Below are 22924 nucleotides of genomic sequence, written 5' to 3' on the forward strand. Positions count from 1 at the left end.
AGAATTGCACAAAGATTAGACTCATCTGTCATTATGCTATCATTTTTTCAGTGTTGATGGTGAGATCTGGTTGCAAACTAAATGGTATGTAGTCTGAATGTAACATGGAAACAATGCCATTCACATTCTAAATTCTGGGACCAGTTCCAAGGTTCTCCTGAAGTCATGAAAATATTATGGTAACATGAGCCACTGGAGACATATTTTAAACAAATGGCTTACAAATTTGTGCATCTGGTGGGATTTGAATAGTTTGATTCTTCACTGATCACCATTTGATACTGCATCTAAACTGTAACGATTCAAATTAAGTAGCTCGCTCAAAGGTATAACATCAGTAGCCTACCCAGAAACTCAACTTGCCACCATCACCTGGTCCCAAGTCCAGTTTCTTAGCCTCTGCGTTGCACTGTTGACTTAAATTTTAATGTTTACAGTATCAACCCAGGAGCATAAATAAAGAACTTGATGCACCTGCCTCTTACAATGCAACCCTGCATCCGTTGCCCTTGTTTAACAGAACTTGAAAGACAACTCAAACTGTCACCGAGAGATTTGAATATGGGGTAACACCAGACAGCCGTAGGGATCGATTGGCACAGTGGCCTGTAATTTTATTTTTGTGCAAAACAACAGGCTGTAAAGCTTGGGTCTTTATTCCCCTTAAGTCACCAAAGCCACAACTTCAGTCTGCATCTAATGTGCACTCAGGTGTGATGGAGTGCTTTAGCTCCAGGCATTGTTTTACAAGTCGGTTTTAATTGGAAGCTTTGCTACAAAGACTGCAAACATTTTCATCCACTGAGTGTGTCCGTTGTTGTGAGTCTTTTCATTTGCCAGGCTGCACCTGCCTCACCAGTTAAGCTCTCATGAGTAAACATACAAGCTACAAAGCCACGCATGAGGTCTCTCATTTCAACTTTAGAGGTGGTCTTTAAAACACATAATTAACTTAACCCCTTCTGTCTTATTAAACCTAAACCACAGCAGCTGAGCTCATTAGCCACACACACACACACACACACACACACACACACACATACACACACACGCACAAAAGTAAATTGATAGTTTGAATACTACTGGTTATTGACTGCTACTACAGTTATAAATAATGACATAACAGTTACATAATGGATAAAGAAGAAGGGAAGGGAAAAGGGAAAAAGAAGAATGCCTGCAAGAAAGAATGTGTTTGGTCTGCTTTTCTGAGTGACAACACAAAGCTGTATTAAGCCAGAGCAAATGTGGTCAAATATTACTGTCACTCCAGACCCCAGTGGATTACTTCATTGCATAAACATCATTGCTGTTTTTCAAGTTTGACCCACTGTAACTTAAAATGTTTCTACCACATGTGCTCTCTATAATAATCATAATGCCTTTATTGTCATTGTATTAAAAATACAATATTTCCTTTGTTCCTATATCAAAAAAGGTTTATTGGTTTGAGAGATATTTAATCCAAACACAATAAAACAGAGTCCGGGCCTTTTTGCCTGGCGTTGTCCTGACTTGCTTGACTTAACTGATAAGTTTCCAGTGCTGCAAGGGAAAATAGCTGTTATCTGGGTCGGGGGCCGGACGTTGGGGGTGGGAGCGTGTTTGGGAAGTTTGTAGCTGGACGAGATTCTCAGATGAGGTGGTCAGGTCTTGATGACAGACTCTTTCTCAAGAATGCAAAATAGAGAGGGATTAAGGGGGCAGGGACACGTCATGGTGATTGTTGTCATCTGTGACTGATGGCAACTTCCTCCAGATTGCACCAAAACAAACACCATCAACAATAAGAATGGCTGTTCTGAAAGGCCTCAATTACTAGTATTGTGTTATTTATGACCATGGCAGGGTACAAGGAAAAGCTAATGTATTCCTTTATGAAGTCGAACAGCAAAGCTCCCTCTATTACAACTGCATAATGCCTAATTTGTCTTGTGTACAGATGTCACTGCTGAAACTAATGTCTCATTACATTACATTACGTCATTTATCAGACAATCTTACCCAAAGCGACTTCCAAGTTTCTCTTAGATGGTGAAGAACTGTATCACTTATTTGAATTCCTTTATTCCAATTAAAGCATGAAAAAATATCCATATGTTAAAACAGCCAGCCTTTCTAAATAAAAATGTTATCACCTTACAACTCATGAGACACCCTTTGTATCAGTCACTCAGATGACATCAGGGAGGTGTGCATATCCTCCATTTGGCATTTGCTCTCCTGGTGCATTGTGGAATTTGTAGTGTGGAAAATACTGGCGTGGAAGTGTTTCCGTCCAAGCAGGCCCATGGATGAGACGAGTCAAATGTACTGTGATTCAAAACAAGGGTGAAAAAGCAGAAAAATCATTTCAAAAATAAACAAAGAAACTGTCTCTTTGTGTGTCACCAGAGGCACAGATATTCTAAGCATTCTCCAAGTTGTACTGCTAACGACATCACGAAAACAGTAAACTTAAGCAAGAGGTTATGTCAGGTAAGGTGTATTTTTATACCTTCAAAAAATTCTTTTTAAGAAATTTATAGTCACTTACAAAACAACCTGAATGTTTTATTCCCAGACACATTTGGATCGCTTTCTTTTTAATATCCCATTTGCATGCCAATTGGCTGCAAATGGGATATTAATTAATCTACACAAATGCCAAAGCAGTATAAAGATGAATTAGCTATTCATCTTTATGTTGCTTTGGCATATGTGTAGAACAATGCATTAAAACCACAGACCTGCAATGTCATTTGATTTATAGCTCTCCAAATTAAAACTGAAATCTTGACACAGGTAGATGATTATCTCAACTAAGGATTGTTGCAGTGTGCTAAAATATGCCCCTCTAATGTGGCTTCTGATAAAAGTGTTTGAATTGCAGTCTTAATTGAATATACTGAAGAAGGTTACTCAGTGTAATTCAATACTTCAATTGTGTTTAGACCTATCTGATAAACAAATACAGGCTACATTGTCATTGTTAATTGGTATCTCCAAGACAGGACTTATGGCAAGTTGGATGTTGAAAGACAACACTTGTCACTTGATTTTCTGTACTTTTTTATTTAATTGATAACTTTTGTTTCTTCATACCCCATATTTCTGTTATACTGGTGTATGTTTCCATCTCTTTCTGATATTTTTCTCTGTGAAATTAATGGCAGAGACATCCTTCTGACCCAACATATTAGCTGTTACAGGTGCTGGTGCAATAGCTACTTCTATTTACTGATATTAAACAAAGCTTTGACTGCATCGACTTCTTGATCTTCTTAGAATATTGCACGCTAGCTCTGGATAAATAAATTCAATTTTCAAAACATATCATTATCTCCAATGAATATCACAACCATCACAAACGGCCGCTTGTTTTGGCACAGAAACTGTGGTGGATATCATGCTTAGGAGCGCCCTCCAATGGTTATCCATCGAAATTGCGCGGCCTAGTTCTTTCTGCAGTTTCATGGCGCTGAGCGACCCTACTATCCCAAGAAAGCATTGTCTTCGAATGAGGTTTCCTGCAGATATAGGTATTACTGTACCTCTCAGCCTAGAATTTTGCAGATATACGCCACTGGGACCTGGCATACAACAGTTTTACACCTCTCCGGATCACACCACGGCAAACTTTAGCATTTTGTTTCGGCTGGGTTTTACCGGTTTAGCGACGTGCCAGGTGCACAAGGTAGGTTGACTGACGGGGAGATGGGTCTGGGGGACCGAGAGTAGATCATGTCTGTAACGGTGAGGGGGAATGGCGAAAAGCTGAGAAAAGGTTTTACAGCCGCTTCAGAATGTTTTCCGTCCCTTATTTCTGGCCCTAAATCTCCGCAAAGTTTCCCCGTGATTTAGGCCTCAGGCTTTTACCGGAGTCGAGTAGTAAAAGGGTCTGTTAAGTAGAGCATGTTTGACCAGTGCAACGAAGATCGCTAGCTAACTAGCTAGCAGAAAAGTCTCTATGAAGTGCTATTTTTTAATGCATGCACGTTCAGATGATATAGTGGTTGTTCTACTGACTTTACTTTCGAAGCTAATTACCTAGCGTTAAATAGCTAGTTAGCAAGCTAGCTAGCTAGCTCGCTAACAAGCTATGTGACTACCATTTGACATATACTCTCCTGTTTGTTAACTAGCAAGCTAGCAAGCTAGCCAGCTGCTTATCTACGAACTGTCCATAGATGTCCTGCATGCTGGTTAGACAAATATGTAGCTAACGTGCAAACAGTGGAAATAACAGTTTTAGCCACTTGCAGACAGACTAATAGGAAGTTTTCGGCTCAGTTGCCAAATGCAACCGTTCATGCTTGCAGGATTCGTAGCTAACAACCTCGCCACCTAGTTTACCGTTAGCTACAGTAAGTACAGCAAGAATCTAGCTAGTCAACGTTATCGATTCTTATCCATTCTTTTCAACTTTTACCCGTTTCATGTGCAAGTGCAGGCTAATAATTAATTGGATTTTAGTAGACCCTGAGCACAGGTCATGCACACTAATTAACTAACTTAGTGTGGCAGTATAAATATTAAATAGAAAGTAAATTGGTGGGGTCAACTTAATGTATAGCAAGTAGCTAGATAACTTGTTGGCAACTTGGGATTACGAATAACGTTTTTTTTTTTTTTTAATATAGTTTATTCATTTTTTATTTTAGAAATTGGAGGAGGATGAAAGTCTTGTGTTGTATAATGCCGTTGACTGTTATGAAGAAATAAGTAGGCATAAGTTATTACCAAAGATAGGTACAAATAAGTGTAAGTCGGCACTCAGAGTTCTAGAGGTATCCAACTTAATACACCCAAATGTTTCAACATCCACAGTCTTGTTCCATCGACAGTGAACAGTTTGAGGCGCAATTATGTCAGGCGTCAAAAGGAAGATTGAAGACAAAGACCCGGATTATGAAGACATCTCCGTTGTGCATCAGAACAAGAGACATAAAGTCTTGGAACAGAATGGTAATACATATGCTCATCTTTCTTTTTCTTCTGTTCAGTGAATTTACTGTCTGTACTGTATGTAGTGTGTTTTTGCTTATTGTACTTTTTATGACTTTCAGCCCGGGAAGCAACGATACAGAAGATTGAAGCTATCATAAAAGATCAGTTCTCCCTCGAAATGAAGAACAAGGAGCATGAGATTGAGGTGATCGGTCAGGTAGGTAACACTGTCCACAGAAAATGTATATCTGCTTTATACTTTACACCGGTTAGGAATGGATAGCTATTAAGCCAGTTGCCTCCAGAACTTAAACAAAAAAAGCTGTATGTGCCCTTTTTATACTAAACATCAAACCTGAACTATGTTTGGTGTTGCCTGGAATTTTACAAAGACATAATGATAAAACCTGCCAACATGTAATTTGGTGACCGGGAAGATTTCCTTTTCAGTTTAATTTCAGTCAATGTGCATGTATGTTTTAATTAAATTCAGATTCAGTTTGTCGGCCTTACTCTGGATTATGTGTGTCACAGCGTCTCAACGAAGCGAGGAGAATGATGGACAAGCTGAGGGCCTGCATTGTGGCCAATTACTATGCCAACACTGGGCAGCCAAAGGTCCTAGAGGTAAGGTGGGATTGGGTTTCAGGTGTCACATGACAGCTCCGTGCTGGACTAGACTGAATCTTTTGTTTGAGGGTCTTCTCCTTCGCCCGCTCCCCCCTGGAAAGTAAATCTGTCTGTGCTTTCCTGTCATTGCAGCAGTCTGCCAAGAGCGACCCCTCCGTCTTCAACCACCCGGCCATCAAGCGCTTCCTGGAGTCGCCCTCGCGGTCCTCCTCCCCGCTCAACCACGGCTCGGAGACGCCCTCGCTCGTGCATTCGGAGACCGAGTCCCTGTCCCAGCTGGGCGAGGGCCTGGACCGGGAGGGGGAGAGCTGCTGGAGGGACGAGGCCGGCCGCCCGGAACGCCGGCCAGGCCGCAACACAGGGAAGGTGGGCGAGGCCTGTGTTCAGAGGAATGGAGCTGGACGTACGCTTCGCGACACACTGTCATCGGGCATTGTCACTTCCAACCACATGCGGAAGCCTTGTGGATCTCATAATGGGTGGAGCTGCCCTGCGCTGTCAGTCACTTTCACAGCCAATCACAAGATTTTGCCATTCATGGCAAACCATGATTGGCGCATGTTAGCGTGGTACTGATAGCACATGGTAGCTCCACCTGTTGCAGGGGACCCCGAAGTCTCCAAACAGTACTCACCACACAGTACAACTGCGAGTAGGAGTTTGGATGGTGGTAATTTCGGTCACAGCTAGAAACTGTGAGTGGTGATTTTATAAAGACCTGCCATCCACCCCACAAAAAGCTTTGTGCTCACTCTTGGAAAGTGGGTGAACTCCCAACGTTTCTGCTCCACTTTGCACTGTAGCCCACTGAGTGTTGAGAAAAGCAGATGTCCTGATGTTGGTACTGAAGTAGTTGATTGATAGCGGTGTTTCTATTTGATGAGCGTTACCCCGTCTCGTCCAAATCCAGTTACGGAATCCTGAATGGATGCATTGCATGCTACCAGTAATCACTGTGTGCGCCTGTTTGTGACAGCGGGGATTTGAATGTGTCCTATGTGGTTTCCCAGTTCTTGGAGACATTCAGCTGTCTCCAAGGGGAGCGAGCATTATAGTGATTAAATACGAATCCCCTTCCCCCCCACTCTTTCTTTTTCTCATGCATTCCTAGGAGAGAGGCACAGGCAGCTTACCTCCTTCAGGGTCTGTTCTAAATTACCACAATTGCTGTTTGTTTTTCGAGTTTTTGATGTACACCTGCTCCAGGTGTATCTCCACCTCCCACTTCACCCCCCTCACCCCCATGTACTACACTCCAGTCAGACAGATGCAAGAGTTATTTAAACAATGTGTATTTATGTATATACACAAAAATTGGCCAAATCATCATAAACCTATCCAACAAGAAGTGAAGAGTTCAGGGTTATTCGTCCCTCTTTAGAGCTGATGTATCTTTTAACGTTCCTTTTTTCCCCTGCGGTCAAGGACACCTTTGGAGTTGCGGTCCCCCGTGACGGTGAACAGCGATTCACATATCACACCACAGGAGAAGATTCGTCCCGGCTGTATGTGAAAAAGACCATCGTAGTGGGAAATGTGTCAAAGTGAGTGCCTTCATTGTCATTTGATCACGGGGGATTGTCTGGCTCTTTGCAGACACGCTTGTTTCACTATTCTGTAGCGATACTGCTGATGGGATGCCCTAACATTGATTCTTAACAATTTTTTTACTTACCATTGGTTTATACAGCAGAATATTTCTACATAAGCATGTCAGGTACAGCATTGTCCCACTCTGTGTTCAAACCTGCAGCCTTCACCATTGTAAGCCCAGTTCCCAGGCCAGTCTCCTACACTGGCAAAAATTTACTGTGTCAGGAACGCATCACTACAAAACTGCACATAATTGTAGTTCCTGACCAAAGAACCACCAACCTGTCTAGAAATTTCACTCGCAAAACCAAGTCTGTCTGGTAGAGAAAATACTTTAGAGGAAAACCTCAAAAGCGTTTAGTGACTGGACAGGTGGCCAGTACAGAGCAGTAAAAAGGGACAAGACGGATGGCCAGCTCGAGTGACAGTAAGAAGTGTTGTAATCTTCAGCTGGAAGCACTTCCCCAGTGAAAATATGGTCGGAATGCGCAAAATAAACCGCCGCGACAACCGACTGCGTTTCAGTCTAGACACGGCTTTGTGACTGGCGTGCAAAACAAACACCCACAACTTAGAAGGCAGCTGGTAAAAAAAAACCCAAAGCGTTAAATATCCTAATATCTGCGGACCAGCGGAGGTGTGGAACGGCTCCTTTGCTTCTCCCCGTTGAATGTGTTTACTCTCAGTAAACGGAGAAAAGCAGGCCCTCTTTCAGAGTGTACCTCTGAGCCTGTGTACACGAGACTGCTGCTTACTTTTCCATCATAGAAGATTAAAAAAAAGCGGAGAGATTACTTTCCCGTCAGCCTCGTTGACAGGGACCTCAGAGCAAAAAGGCAGCAAAGGGTCTCTGGAACCTCGGAGCTCAGTGATAAATGTTTGAACGCGGTTTCTGAGAAAGTACTCCGAGTCTTCCCTGTGTGCTTTCCGCAAAGTGGGAGATTTCGCGCCCGTGCCGTCATAGACAGGGCTGGATGCAGCATTACAGCATACAGCATCTCGGTATCCCAGTGTTTTTCCTGCCTCTTTTCCTTCAGATTGGGCCTTTTGACATAACCCTGAAAGTTTTCTTAAAGACATCCAGTATTCTACATTGACGCAAGCCGTTAAAGTTTAAAGGTCAACTAAAAATTGCTGAGTAGTTTATGCTGCAGTTGTTCATTAATACATATTTATAAGTTGAGTGTCAAAATGAATTCAGGTGTTTTGGGAAGAGTCAGTAAGTGTTTGAAAATGAGAGTTGTGGAAACTGTTCAGAGAAGTTGGCATTCTTGGTGTCTTTTGAGAGCTCATGTTTTGAGGTGATTTAGGGAACGGCTCAGCTGTGATCCCTAGTAAGGTTTCAACATAGGCAGTTTCTGAGTTAGCACACCGCGCTGTTGGGTAAATCAGGCTTGTCTCATCTTGACGCAGATCACCCTCTTTCATTGCTCCTACGCTTCTCTTTCTCTCTTTTGTCCTGCCCCCGCCCCCCTAACTCCCTGTTTGAGAAAAACAAGGATGTCTGTTGGAAATGACTGACAGGAGAACTGTGAATAAGATTACATCATCATACCTCCCTCCCTGTTTGCCCCCTCTCCCTCTCCCTCTCTCTCTTTCTCTCTTTCCCTGCTTCCTGTGTCTTGCTTCTTCCCCCTCTTTCCCTCTATCCCTCCATCTCTCTTCTCCTTGCATGTCCTTTCCTATTTTTCCCTGTCCCTCTCTCTCTCTCTCTCTCTCGCTCTTCCCCCTTTCTCTCTTCCTCCCTCACTCTCTCACTCCATCCTTCCCTCCCTCCACTCTCCCCCTCCCTGTCCCTCCATCACTCCCTCCCTCTTCTCTTCCCCTCTCTCCCTCCTTCCCTCGCACACTCTATCTCCCCCTCTCTCCCCTTCTTTCCACGTCTCTTTCCCCTTCTCCCTCTCTTTCTCCTCCTCCCCCTTTTCTCTCTCCCTCTCTCTTCCCTTCTTTCCCATCTTTCCCCTTCTCTCCCTCTCTTTTCCCATCTTCCTCCCTCCTTCCCTCCCTCCCCCCCCCCTCTCTCTCCCCCCTCTCTCCCTCTGTTTCTCCATCTCCCTCCCTCCCTCTCTCTCTCCCTCCCTCTTTTCCCCATCTCCCTCTCTCCTTGTCTCTCTCACTGTCCCTCTTTTTCTCCATCTCCCCCTCTCTCTCTCCTCTCTCTCCCTCTTTTTCTCCCCCCCCCACCCCGTGCCTCAGGTACATCCCCCCGGATAAGAGGGAGGAGAACGATCAGTCAACGCACAAGTGGATGGTGTACGTGAGGGGTTCCAGGAAAGAGCCCAGCATAGATCACTTTGTCAAGAAGGTGTGGTTCTTCCTGCACCCCAGCTACAAACCCAACGACCTCGTGGAAGTCAGGTGTGTGCGCGCGCGCCTGAGCCTCCTGCCAGATCACAGGACCTGCTCGTTTACAGCTCACTGCGGTGTTTTCCTCTGAAAGGATCACACACACTCTGCATCAGAGGCTCATGGGAGTTTTTTTTTCTTTTAGCCCCTGGGCACCTCAGACGTCTCCAGTCAGTGAACCACGCATATTGATGTGGAAAATTACAGGGGTGAAATAAAACATGTCCGTAGCTGCATTTTCTGAATAAATCTCAAAGCTTGACAAAGAGAGAGGCTCTCTGATGTAACAGCACAATCCCCAACATCATAGATTGAGGGTGTACTCATGTGGTAAGGTCAGAAACAAGACGAGCATTTTATTTTCTTTGGATATTTTTGCGATCACAATAGCCAGACAAGCCTCAAATGTGATCAGTTGGACAGTTAATTTCCAGTGGGGCACCATGAATGCTAGCCCTGTTCTCTGAAGGTTATGTCCAGATACTAGTCTCTTGTTTTCTCCACAGTTCTGTACCCATGGAAAGATTCATGTCCCAACACACTCCTCTCCTCTCCGCCTCAGCATTTTGTCCCCCCCACCCTTCTCAGATCATGTTATTCTTGTGAGAATAACAAAGTGTCTTTTTTCAAAAAGTAAGCCTTGTTAACATCGCCCCCTACTGGTTTGGGAGGTGACTCCTTATTCAGTATTCATTCAGGTGTTGGGATTCTTATTGGAGCCCTATGCTACTTGATATGTTTACAACTGTGGCACATGACATATTAATGCCCTTGCAGCATATTGATGAAGTATGCAGTATAAACGCTGGCAGGATCCAGAGTTGGATATTTGTTTCCTGGTGTTTAGTAATGTTTCCCCACCTTTGAAGATGACAGTATGATGATCCATAAGGGCTTCATGACACAAGACCAACAAGCTTGAAACAGTACAGCTAAATCATGCTAAAATGTGTGTGTATGTGTGGTTTCAGTGAGCCTCCCTTCCACCTGACCCGTCGTGGCTGGGGTGAGTTTCCTGTCCGTGTTCAGATCCATTTCAAGGACCCCCGCAACAAACGCATTGACATCATCCACCACCTAAAGGTGAGACCCTCTCTACCACTGTTCTGAACGTCTAGTTTATCTGTACCGCTCCTCTGAATAATACCCCACCTGCACATGGTCCTCTGTACCACTGCTCTGAATAATACACCACCTGAACATGGTCCTCTGTACCACTGCTCTGAATAATACACCACCTGCACGTGGTCCTCTGTACCACTGCTCTGAATAATACACCACCTGCACGTGGTCCTCTGTACCACTGCTCTGAATAATACACCACCTGCACGTGGTCCTCTGTACCACTGCTCTGAATAATACACCACCTGCACGTGGTCCTCTGTACCACTGCTCTGAATAATACACCACCTGCACATGGTCCTCTGTACCACTGCTCTGAATAATACACCACCTGCAGGTTGAGCTCCTTTTGACTGCTTGCATAACCTCGCATAACCTTGCACTTCGTCTGCACTTGTTCTCAGCAAGGAATGCCGGAATTAAATTTCTATGTTTTATTTGCTTAGCAGAGGCCCTTATGCACCGTGGCTAGCTTCCGTTTTCCATATTATCCTCTCGGGTGTTTTTACTGAGGCAGTTCAGGCCACTTGCGTGGCGGTGCAATATTCTGTCTAATCAACAAAGGCCGGTTTCTCAGCCGCTGCACCCCACTGTCGCCCATCTCAGATACGGTGCTTTAATATGAAAACGGGGAACATATTCCCATGATGCTTTGAACACACTGTGCCAGGCAGTCTGGCAGTATTAAAATGTTGTGTTCAGCTTAGATGTGTTAAACATGAAATGTACCGGGGCTTTGCTGTTCTGCTTTCATCGACGGTCCTCTCATCAAACCTTGTGACCCTGAAGCGGACCCCTTAATGAGAGCACCGCCCCCGTGCTCCTCCGACCCGATTCTCCCTGAAGCAGCCCTGCCCGTTCTGCCTGGGGCCTGTTTGATGAGTGCGTCTCTCTCTCCACAGCTGGACAGGACGTACACCGGTCTGCAGACGCTGGGTGCAGAAACGGTAAGCCTGCCGTGTGTTTGGTTCCAGCCTGAGCCACACGAGCTGGTAGTGTGTCCTGCACGCTACTGTGTGCGTAGGTCATCAGTGTGTTCTCACTAGCATTCTGGCTAACAAGCTACCTTGAGTGCCTACCTTACAGCGCATTTTACATTTTCTCTGGCATGCCTGCCACATGAGCTTTCACAGCTGTGCCAGTTCTCTCTTTGAAAATCAGTTGAGTCAGAGTGAGTTAGCACAAACCTTTCAAGCGGATATATAACTAAAAATGCAGGATAAAGCCTTATTACAGAGTGTTGCTGTAGTCACTTCAGGTAATAAACATATTAAGTATGAAGTACTGAACCTGGGACTTAACTCCTGGAGCACGTGAATGCAGGGTCATGGGTCTGGACAGTGTGCCCTCTGATTCTAGCTGTTCAATGGAAGTCATTGTTTTAAAAGAGTCTCACCTGATATTCATGCTGTGAGTTCAACAGGCAAAAGCGTTACGCAACTTTTTACTGAGCTGTTGACAGCTGTAGGGGAAAAGTATTTCACAGCCTCGTCTGTGTGTGGACATCCCCATCTATCAGGCAGTCACTAACATTACGTAGTGTTTGCCTACTGGACTCACCAGAGGGGAGTTTGCAAACGCTTTGGCTGCATTTTAGTAGCAGAAATGAAAGTCTGACCGTGGACTTCATCCCCCACGGGCACGTTTGTTTTGACTGTGCTTTGCAGATGGATACCTGTGAATGGTCATTTTAGAGGCCTGGAAGTGACCGCAGCGGTTGCTATGAAAATAAAAAATGGACTGCCCACTTCATCCTCTGACTCTGACTTGTCTGTTTGGCATCCACTAGGTTGTGGACGTGGAGCTACACCGAAACTCTCTAGGGGAAGACTTGGTCCCCTTCCCCTGCTCCTCTTCCTCCCAGCAGGGGAGCAGTAGCCACCCCTCCGCCCCCTCCGCCGCCCCTCCTCAGGCCCCAGGTTCGTCCGCAGGCCCGCCCACCTCTCCAGTGCGTCTCACCCAGGACTCCCACGGCGGCACGGAGAAAGGTGAACAGCAGGGATAACGTTCTTTTAACAGTAATGTTTTTACAATTTTTTTCCCCACCCAATGTGGGGAATTATATCGCTCTAAACAAACTGCAAACCACATCTCCAATTTATCTTTTATTTCCACCATAATACCTGACAGAGAATCAGTAAAGGAGATTTATAGAAGACATGAAGGGCCTCACATGGTGACTCGTGGAAACTACTCTAGGAGAACTTGAAATGTGTCAGTCTGGGATGAATGGATTTAACAGGAAAAAGAAAAAGATGGCAGCAGCAGAAGAATGTAAAAGTGTGTTCACTCAGGCCCGTGGGTTATGGCAAGCGTTCAACCACTTCATTGATTCGTAATTACCATCTGTCTTCATAGGAAGCCAGGATTATTGATGGTATGATTCATTTCAAACCTCTGCTGAATTCTAATGAAGACAGTGATTCTTTGTGGTTGAATACCTGTCATTAAGTCTAATCGACATGTTCCATGTAATTGTAACTCAAGATCAATGTGAATGCTGGACCAACTTGTTAGATAAGTCCTAGTTTTGGGCTGTTATGTTTTCATTTCTGTATTCAAGTTCTCCAAGCCCTCCCCATGCAGCAGGAAGCGGTGTGATGTTTGTTTTTTTTCATCACACCCGAAAGCTGAAAGTGAATTATTAATGAAGCTGCACAGAGAACTGGTTCGTCCGAGCTGAGCTCGACAAGCCTCTAACCCGTCGAACCCGGTTTTGTGCCTCTCTCGTTGCGGCCCTCCGCAGGTTGCCCGATCAAGAGCGAGGCCGGCAGCAGGTCCGGCGGCTACGACCCCCTCCCCTCCGAGCGGACCCCGTCCCGGCCCAAAGTCACCGAGAAGATCACCCTCGGTTCCCATGGCAACTCCGCCTTCCAGCCAATCACGGCCAGCTGCAAGATCGTGCCGCAGGGGCAGGTGCCCAATCCCGCCGAGTCTCCCGGGAAGTCCTTCCAGCCAATCACCATGAGCTGCAAAATCGTGTCAGGTATCGCTTTTGCGCTGGCGGGAGGGGAAGACGAGGGAATGGGGGCGGCAGTAAATGTCTCCGTCCACAGATAGATGGCATTTAGAGGACTGCTGCTTTTTATTTGCAAAGCTATCAAAGCCAAATTGGTAAATAAAAAGTGCATAAAAATACAAGGGAATCTAAAGAAACAGGAAAGCGCTTCTGGCAGTTCTCATCTTGCTGTTCCCTCAACTCCTGCTTTGCTTTTTTTTTTTTTTTGTGGTTGCCTTTGTGGCTCCAGGCTCCCCCATCTCCACCCCCAGCCATTCGCCCCTCCCGCGCACCCCCACCTCCACGCCCGTGCACATGAAGCAGGGCTCCTCTGTCATCAACAACCCCTACATCATCGTGGACAAACCCGGGCAGGTCATCAGCATGGCCTCGGCCTCGGCCGCCGCCGCCTCCTCCTCCACAGGTACGCTGCTGCTGCTGCCCCCTGCTGGTAGCCGGTCGCTAGCGCCTCTATTTCCCTGTAGCCCCCTGTCCACAAGCTCTCACGAGCGCTGTCGGAAATGGTGCCACCCGGCAGCATTTCAAAGTGACTTCAGCCTGATACCCCAGAGAAACTGAGGGCATTGCTAACCTGGTCGGCCGTTTTGGTTTTGATCCTGAATCATCATTTGAATATGGCTGAGCCTTCTGTTTTTACCTTATCATCACCAACGGAAGCTTATTAGTCATTGTGTGTGCCAGTGTTTGCTCCATTGCTCCAAAACTTTGATTTATCAAGCTTCTTCTGTGCCTGTCAGGCAGAGCCTGGCTTTTCTGTGACAGACTCCTACAAGGGGAGAGAGGGAGAAGAAGAGGGATAGTGAGGGAGGGCAGGGGAGAAGAGGGAATGCGGGAGAGAGCGATTGATTGATGCCACAAAGTTGAGGCCTGCGGCATGAAAGAGACCGTGTTTTTTTTTTTTTTTTTTTTTGGTTCTGGGGAATAATTTTACCTGAATCTATGTCCCGTGGGCCTATAGCCTGTGCTCATACACCCCCAAACACATTCCTCAGCGTTAAACCCCCGCCATCAGCTGAGCTTCAGTTTTTGTTTTGCACCTATCAGTGGTGACGTACGCTGAGAAGGCAGCATGAGAACAGTTTCCATGGTGATGGGACTGCTGTGTTCATTGGCCCGGCGACAAGGAGATATTAAGGGGCAGATAAATGAGTCTGCAGAGGAGGAACCGGGAAGGCGGAGCTGTGTGCGTGTGTGTGTGTGTCCAGTGTGTGTGTGTGTGTCCATGATGGGGAATTGTGGGAAATGGGTAATCAACATTACTGCTGCTGCTCAGTCTGCGGTCTCGGTCTCCAGTCACTTAACACACCCAGGCAGCACTGCCAGGTCAAGCGCCACCTTGTGGCCGCAGCTAACGGCCGTCACCCCTCTGCTCTTACAGGGAGTCCGACGGCAAAGCAGGCCAGCGCAGCCCAAAGCTGCCAGGGCACGCGCTCACCGGCCCCTAAAGTGCATGCCGGCAGCTTCCTGTCGTCTGGGGTCAAGGTAAGGCCCGCGCGCTCGCACGCCGCCCTCACCCCTATCACATGACTCCCCACGGCTCCATTTCAGATCAGCTCAACATCGCCGTGACCTCAGAAAGTTTGTCTTGAAATTTGACGCGTTTCTCCCTTTGTGGTAACAAGCAAAGGGGAACCTTCTCATTCTTGCCATTACCTTAGTCATGGAGACTTGCTGAGATGTATTAGTTTGTCTGTTGTCAAAAACTTTAGCCTTTCAAAACATTTTCCCTTCTGTAAGGCATTCCACATGCTGTGTTATAAAAGCTATGCAAGTAGTAGCTTGTAGTTGTGCCCCTGTCATAGAGTTGTCATTTAGAAGAAGCCCATATGCATTACACTGTGGTCATAATGTCTTCTTGTGCGCTCATACACAAGAGCAGGCCTCACTGGCTGGTTGACACAGCTCACAGCTCAAAGCAAACAGTCAGTCTAACCCTATAACACAGGTGGCGTTGCATGTGATGTCACATAATTCTATTGTCCTATTTAAATCCACCCCCTCAGTGTTTTATAAGCAGGCAACCAGAGACTTTTGCTATTGGTGCATTGTGTATTGCCACTGCTGTCTGTTTGCCAGTAACTGATAGCTTTGTACGGTAATGACACCCGCCCCGGGGAATATGGGGCCCGCATGCTACCCGACTGACTTCCACACGCCGATTCAAAAGGGGATCCTCAGGCTTGGCTCCCTGGTTCAGATTACCCCTCACTCACTCATCTGCCTTTCAGCCCCTGTCTTTCATCCGCATACCTCACTTAATCCCAAGAGAAAGCGGAACAGAGATTCTAAAGAAGGTTTTCGTTTTGTTTTGCTTTTTTTTTTCCTCTCCCTGCCCCAAACGTGGAAAGACAGGTGCAGCGTGATTATGAAACTCGCTCTCCCCGCGGATCATGTTTTTTTTCGTCGTTGTTTTTTTGTTCTCGTTAGTTTGTTTTTTTTGACGCCGTCTCGCGCTGGCGCTTTGTAAGCCAGGTGTCGCACCTGGTTAGCACGGCTCTGCCACAGTGTGCGCATTTGAGCTCTGGCGCAGCCTGCGCGCAGCAGGTCCTCAGAGCGGCAGTACCTCATTCCTCCTCTCCATCTTCTAACCATCAGCACGGTCTCTGACAGAGAGAACGCGCGGGCCACCCTGGCAGGGGAACGTCAGTAGGAGCGCTTTCGCACCTGCTGTGGGGCCACCTCTGGCTCTGCCTGTATCGCTCCCAAGAAAACGAGAGTAGATGTGTGTTCCCAGTACCTTTGTGTGAGAGGGCTCTTCTTTATGTGTTTGTGTGTGTTTCATGAGACACCTGGCGTAGTTTTGTTGTAGGTAAACAGATTTCTCTCCTTTTGGGTTTACTTGGGTTTACTTTGGGTTTACTTAACCCTGGAACCAGCGGCATGCTAACATTAGCCTTTTGGGCCAAACTCATGTTCAGTCCCCAGTTTGAATCATCAGAGTTTCTTTGGTTCCCCAAGTCGCTACTCCGAGTGTTTGGGTCTTTTTTTTTTTTTGCTTTTTAATCCTTTAATACGGTGATGTTAAACAGCAAAAAACAGTCAGGCATACATGTCTTGTCATTTACTTCCTCTTGGGGCTGTTGTTTATGAGGATAAAGACACAGGACCCAGTGTCACCTCAGTGGGAGGTACTTCAGTCAGAACACAGGCTGCCTCTGGTGCTCCACCCAGCACCAGCTTTGGAATTGTACCAATATGGGAATAATGGAGCAGATCTCCATGTATATGTACTTGTGTTGTTGCCATAGGGACTCTACATAAAACAGAAATCACATGGGCTTTTATTTTCTTTGTTATAGAGTTGAGTTTATTGATGTACAGTAACAGGTAGAGTGATTGGCATGCTGTTTGATCCTTGTAGATGCCCAAACTGTAATCCTTTTTTTGATCCTGTTTAAATATCTCGTCATGGTTATGTTATTTGTAAGTTGCCTTTATGTAATTTTTTCATGGACTGAGCTGTATATATGTGTGATGTTACAGTGATGACTGATGTGAACTCATTCATCTTAATTAACATCTGTTTGTCAATCATTGCTTACTAAAAGTAGGTTGGCTAAGAAAAGGACGACAGGAGTGCCCATCTCATTAACCATGTTTCTGTCCCGCACCCCGGCAGAGACGTTAATGTTGTGAGATTTCCTTGAGTGCCCGAGTTTCCTCTTTTGAAGTTTGAGTATACTAACTGTGCCGTACTCTAGACTGATGGATGGATGATTAGAGCTGGATCATTTCCAGATCCCAGTGGATGCGTCGCGTGTCTTTGAGGGCACCTGCAGACATACCTGCGTTCCGGACCCAGTCCCCCTCTAGCCTCCAGCTTACTCTCCGCACGGTTCTGGGTCGAGGTCCTTGGGTGGCGCGGCGGTTTCTTGTCGCCCCAGGCGTCCTCCCCTCATTAACAGCTGATATTAATAGCCTGCTCAAGCAGGTTTCTGTGCTGGGAAAGCTGTTCAAGAGCAAAGTTACTCTGCAGGCTGGCGATGTTCACTGAGGAGCCTGCCTCTGTTTCTCTGACACACACACAAATACACACACAGACACACACACACAAACACACACAGGTACACACATATATTGCTGCACAGTCATGCACACATGCAGGTACGCATGTACTCACACACTCTCACACACAAACGCACAAACACAAGCAGTTTTACTTCATACAGCGCCTTTTTGCAACTGTATGAGGTATATGAGCTCAAATACATCAGAACACACTAATTACTCAAAACCTTACTGTATATACCTCACAAAACCTACTGTATATAGTTAAGTACTATCAGGCAGCTGAACATAATTCAAGAATACTTTGGCAGCCACAGGTATGGTGTGTAGCCAAAATGGTAACACAGTTTTATAACAATTTAATAATGCATAGCTGGGTATGTCAATACATTCATCTGTGTTTCAGTAGATATAGTTATAATCTGAGACAGGTACCACTATTAGGCTGTGCCCCTTCCACTAGTGGAAAAATACCATTAATGCATCTGCAGGTGTTGTGTTTCATGTTCAAAAATAGACCGAAAACAGACTGAGTAGATTGTTGTTGGACGAACGTGTTTTTGAGAGGAGACGCTCCAGCTGGTGTCCTTGCGGGATTATAATTAACAAATAACTTTCAAACACTCGCTGTGTGACATCTTTAATGTTCTTTTCTTCCCAAAGTGTCTCTGCTGTCTTCATCCCTTTTTTTTTAATGTTGTTTACTAAAATCTCCCGCATGAGCCGAAAGGCCTTGTGGAACCTTCAAAGGGGAAAGTTGGCCCTGCGGGAAGCCTTAAAAACCCTGTTTAAAACTATCCATGGTGCCTGACTGGGACGGGGCGGCTAAGCTGTTTAATCATGCAGCACAGAACCAAATCAGCACCCAAACTCGAGGGCTCTGCTCAGCCTCTGTCATCCGCCAGAGCGCGGTCGCCTGTCTTTGCTCATAGCTCCTCCCTCTTCCTCCATTGTCTCGACTCTTCACCAGACTGTGAGGGAGGGGCTTGTTGAGGGGAGGAGCTTGTAAATGGGAGGAGTTTGTGAAGGGGAGGGGCTTATAAAGAGGAGCCCATGTGGTGAGATGACGGCTTGAAGGTGTGCATCGTGCTGTATTGCTAGTTGGGTAAATTGGTACTTGTTTGCGGGTCTTTAAAAGGAGCCCTGCTGTCTTTGCAGTTCTACCAGTAGCAGCTTATAAGGAAGAAAAGGGAACTTGCCTTTGAAACACCCTTGGTTTGAACCTAATTTGGTTTGCTGTTTATCATTAACAGCATCGTAAAGATTGTTCACCCATGTTACAGTATTTAAATTTACCGTATTATAATATACCATCTCCCATTTGAAGTGTTTGTCGCTTTGAGACAATGAAAGATAAAAAAAAAAAAATAAGGAAAAAAGACCCATTTTTAGATTTTTACACTGGCAGTACAGTGAATCTGTGATTTTTCTACAGTTAAGAGAATGGGAATCGGCTGCCAGCAGTGATGATGTATTTGTGATGTGTGTAAAATCCTGCTAACCAAACATTAGACTTCAGATGAGGTTAAAGGTCGGAGCTGCTGCTTGTAAATACTCCCCCTGGTTGGCGCTTGATGATCACAGAGAGAAAACCTCCCTCCTGCTGTAACAGAGCCTTCTGCTGGCGGGGTGCTGGCGTCTGCACGGTGTCCCATAATCCGGCTGACAGATCCCAGCATGCACCGTGTGCCGTAACGGGGACGATTGCACCATTTTCACACGTTTGGCTTTACAGGGGCTTATGTTAAAACCTGCCGAAAGCAGCGGATCGAGTGCCGTCTCGGCACGCATTTGGCTTTCGGAAGGGTGGTTGCCTGCTGAAGTTAGTGCTTCTGGTTTCAAAAACAGCTGTTCTCTCTGTCTGCATTTTGGGCTTCATAATTTAATGTTTAAAATGGCTTATTTTGTATCTGTTTAGATAAATAGTTCAGACCTTTCTGTATCTGCAGATTTATCTCTCAGATTTTTCGTGTACCCTCATGTGAGTAGAGCAACTCTCTCTTTTCAGATAGTGTGCACAGCTCTGGTGATTTTCCTCTATACTGTCCTGTACTAACTTATTGATGTAATTCCATATTTAGCATCTGAGATGTGTCTCCCAGCAGAGTGTGAAGAGTGAGGGTGCTAGGGACCTGACTGCTCAGGGAAGCACTGTGCATCGTAAATAAAGAAAACCTAGCAAACTGTATCGTAATATATACATTATGACATACGTAAAAATACACTATCAGCACATTGAAGAAATACAATGTCAGCGCATCTTTTTGTGTAGAAAATGTCAATGTATCAAGTAGCCTGGTGTGAAAGGGAACAGCTCTCACTCTTGCCCCCCCCCCCCCCAGGTCATCATAAAGCAGGAGCCAGGGGAAGTCCTGTCTCAGCAGCAGCAGCAGATGCTGGTTTCCACGGCAACGCCCCAGCAGTCAGCTGGCCAGCAGTTTGTCGCAGTGAAGGGCGGTCACATGATCGCCGTGTCGCCTCAGAAGCAGAGCGCCGGCGCCCCCGGGGCCGGAGCCACGGCCAGCAAGGTGCGACCCTCGGTGTGTCATCGCCCCCTCCACCCCCTAAATTGCCTACCCACTTAACTGCCAGCGTCAACCGTAAAAAAACACCTGCAAAAACTCATGCCCCCTGGTCATTCGAGCTGTTCAAAGTGTGGTGGTGTTCAGCACTTGAAACCAGTCGCAGTATTGACAGATGTTCAGTAAATTCCTCAATAACATTTACTTTGCTATTTTGCTGGTCAGTAACTGACATGGTGACAGTATGACATGGTGCTCTTTTTTTTTTCCCCACAATGCCTCACTGCAGGTGGTGGGCATCCCGATGGGCTCGGCCCTGCAGTCGGCGGTCAAGCAGGTGGCCATCAGCAGCGGCCAGATCCTGGTGGCCAAGTCCAGCCCCGCCGTCTCCAAGGTGATGGGCCAGAAGCAGGTGATCGCGCAGGGCGTGGCCAAGGCCATCGTGAGCGGGAGCGCCGGCATCGTGGGCCAGCAGGTGCACACCGTCACCAAGGCATCGAGCGCCTCCGCCACGGCCGCCAAGACCGGAGGCCAGGGATCAGGTGAGAAGGCTGACACACGCCCCTCTCTCCCAGAATGAGGGAAAAGTGTGGCGTAGCTGTAAGGAGCAGAGCTCGTAACCTAAAGGCTGCTGGTTCGTTTCCCTGCTGGGGCACTGCTGTTGTACCCTTGGGGAAGGTACTGAGGTACCACAATTGCCTCAGTAAATATACAGCTATATAAATGGATAAAATTGTAACCTGTGTAAGTCGGTCTGGATAAGACAATAATGTCATACCAGATGGAGACATGGTAATGACCAGATGTCTCCTTGGTCTCCATTGTAGTCATCTTTAAGAGTACATTCATATAAAAACATTAAATAAAAAGGTGCATGATACGAATATACAGGACCCCACACGGAATTCATGTCAAACCTCTTGTCACCCAATCTGTGACAGCCTTGCCAAAATATTTGTTCCCTGATTAAAGTAAACCCAGGGAGTGTGATTAGTTGGATGTTTTAAGCATCTGTGGTTCTACTCGTTTCACTTGAGATGAGTGAAATGATTTCAATCAAAGACTTTCCCTGGTCCAAAAATTTCAAGTACTCTCAAACTCTCGAGAACTCAAACATAATACTCTTCATTACAAGGCCCTGTGACATCTGTTCGCTAAATTGTAAAGGGAAGGTGTAGATCTCAGTACCCACAGAAAGGGAGCAACAGCAGCTACCCTCGGACAGAAGCTAGCAGAGCGTACTGCTCTGCCCTCCAGCTGCTGTCTGGAATTCATATCGCTGTCTGGAGGTTCCTCATGAGACGCAGCATCTGCTAGATGGAGACGCAGAGGGTGGCTAGCGGCGAATGAGAAAACGGGGTCCCCCCGCGCTGGAGTCTCAGAGCTGGGCGGGAGCGTTTGCGGAGTGCTGGCAGGCGCAGACAGCGCCGTTATTACTTTAAAAGAGGCCGGGGGTTCAGTTTCCAGGAAATTTAAATGCCACAGAGTAAAAGAGTTCAGTTAATGTGGGTGGGAATTAGCTTCGTCCCTCTTTACTTTTCGTTGCAGTCAATACTCTCTCCCAAACGCGTTTTAATTCAACACAGCAGCATTATGGAGGGACTCGCAGGAGCTTTTGGCAAAACACCATCAGATATTCGTTTGGGGAAAAGTCAGGCATTAGGGACTAAATACATTTCTCACAAATGCAACACTGCATGACGCTATGTGGGGAGAGTAGTGTGCGGTCTGTGTGTGTGTGTGTGTGTGTGTGTGTGTGTGTGTGTGTGTATGTGTGTGTGCGAGCGTGTGTTAATGCTTAAGTGTGTGTGTAAGTGTGCCCAGTATCTGTGTGTGTTGTGTAGGTGTGTATGCGTATTTGTGTGGCTGTGCGTGCGTGCGTGCGTCTGTGTAAGCCTACACAAGCATCTGCGCATGGGTATGTGCGCGCAAGCTCGAGCGTGTGAATGAATGTGTTGTTTGTGTTGACGGGCGTTGCTTTTATTCTCGTTGACTCCGGGCCGTTCTTCACGAAACCAGACAGAGCCACCGTCCGAAGCGGAGCGGGCAGCAGGTTGTCACATGGAGGGTGGCGGCTGACCTCAGCGCTGTCACACAGTCACTCGCTGAACGGCCCTTTGTGCTCCGAACAAGAGCTGGCCTGAGAAAAGGGGGGGGGGGGTCTGCGGCTCCGGCGAGGATTGGAACCCTTCTGCTTGGACATTCTGGCTGCATATAAGCAGAACTGTTCCTCACTCTTTTAGCCAGTTTACCGTTTCAGTTGAAATTCTTTTTTTTTTTAATTTTATGCTTCAGTTTATTATTTAAGCTTACTCATTGCATATTCTGTGGCTCCCCCTGGAATTGAACGGCAGTACCTCATTTCACCACCAGGTGCTGAAGAGGCCAGCAGAGCAATGCCTGCTCCATACTGTTTTTCTGTTTACTTTAACACCAGCACTGCTGTGCTGTAATGCATACGCAGCCATGCTGTGACGTTATCGTGGTAGTACTGTAAGATTAACCAGGGCATGAGCTAAGAAAGGTCAATAGTATGGAGAGTCTCAGGCGTTTGGAAAAGCTTGAAATGAATAACAACCTCACAGCAACAGTTATAATAATAACTGTATTCACGTAGCACATTTCGTGCATGGTAGGGCAAGGTGCTTCACAGTTATCCCATACATATTAAAAGAACATGAATGCATAATACGAAAATAATGCATAATAGATTAATAATGTTCATATAATGCAGAATCACAGAACAAAGAGCACA

The 22924-nt window shown here is 46.2% G+C and overlaps 1 protein-coding gene across 1 annotated transcript in view; it reads left to right on the plus strand.

Moving 5' to 3' along the window:
* Positions 1–3438: 3438 nt before the first annotated feature.
* The window catches only part of yeats2 (YEATS domain containing 2), a 39234-nt gene continuing 19748 nt past the window's right edge, over positions 3439–22924 (plus strand). The window contains exons 1-15 of the mRNA XM_036554533.1: positions 3439–3676; positions 4810–4947; positions 5049–5146; positions 5464–5556; positions 5692–5925; positions 6985–7103; positions 9349–9510; positions 10470–10581; positions 11523–11567; positions 12410–12608; positions 13367–13606; positions 13869–14042; positions 15018–15121; positions 19990–20175; positions 20459–20711. Of these exons, the coding sequence (XP_036410426.1) occupies positions 4848–4947; positions 5049–5146; positions 5464–5556; positions 5692–5925; positions 6985–7103; positions 9349–9510; positions 10470–10581; positions 11523–11567; positions 12410–12608; positions 13367–13606; positions 13869–14042; positions 15018–15121; positions 19990–20175; positions 20459–20711 (2119 nt within the window). The 5' untranslated portion in view covers positions 3439–3676; positions 4810–4847. The remainder of the gene's footprint in view (positions 3677–4809; positions 4948–5048; positions 5147–5463; positions 5557–5691; positions 5926–6984; positions 7104–9348; positions 9511–10469; positions 10582–11522; positions 11568–12409; positions 12609–13366; positions 13607–13868; positions 14043–15017; positions 15122–19989; positions 20176–20458; positions 20712–22924) is intronic.

Source organism: Megalops cyprinoides, chromosome 20 (assembly GCF_013368585.1).
Source record: "Megalops cyprinoides isolate fMegCyp1 chromosome 20, fMegCyp1.pri, whole genome shotgun sequence".
NCBI lineage: Eukaryota > Metazoa > Chordata > Actinopteri > Elopiformes > Megalopidae > Megalops > Megalops cyprinoides.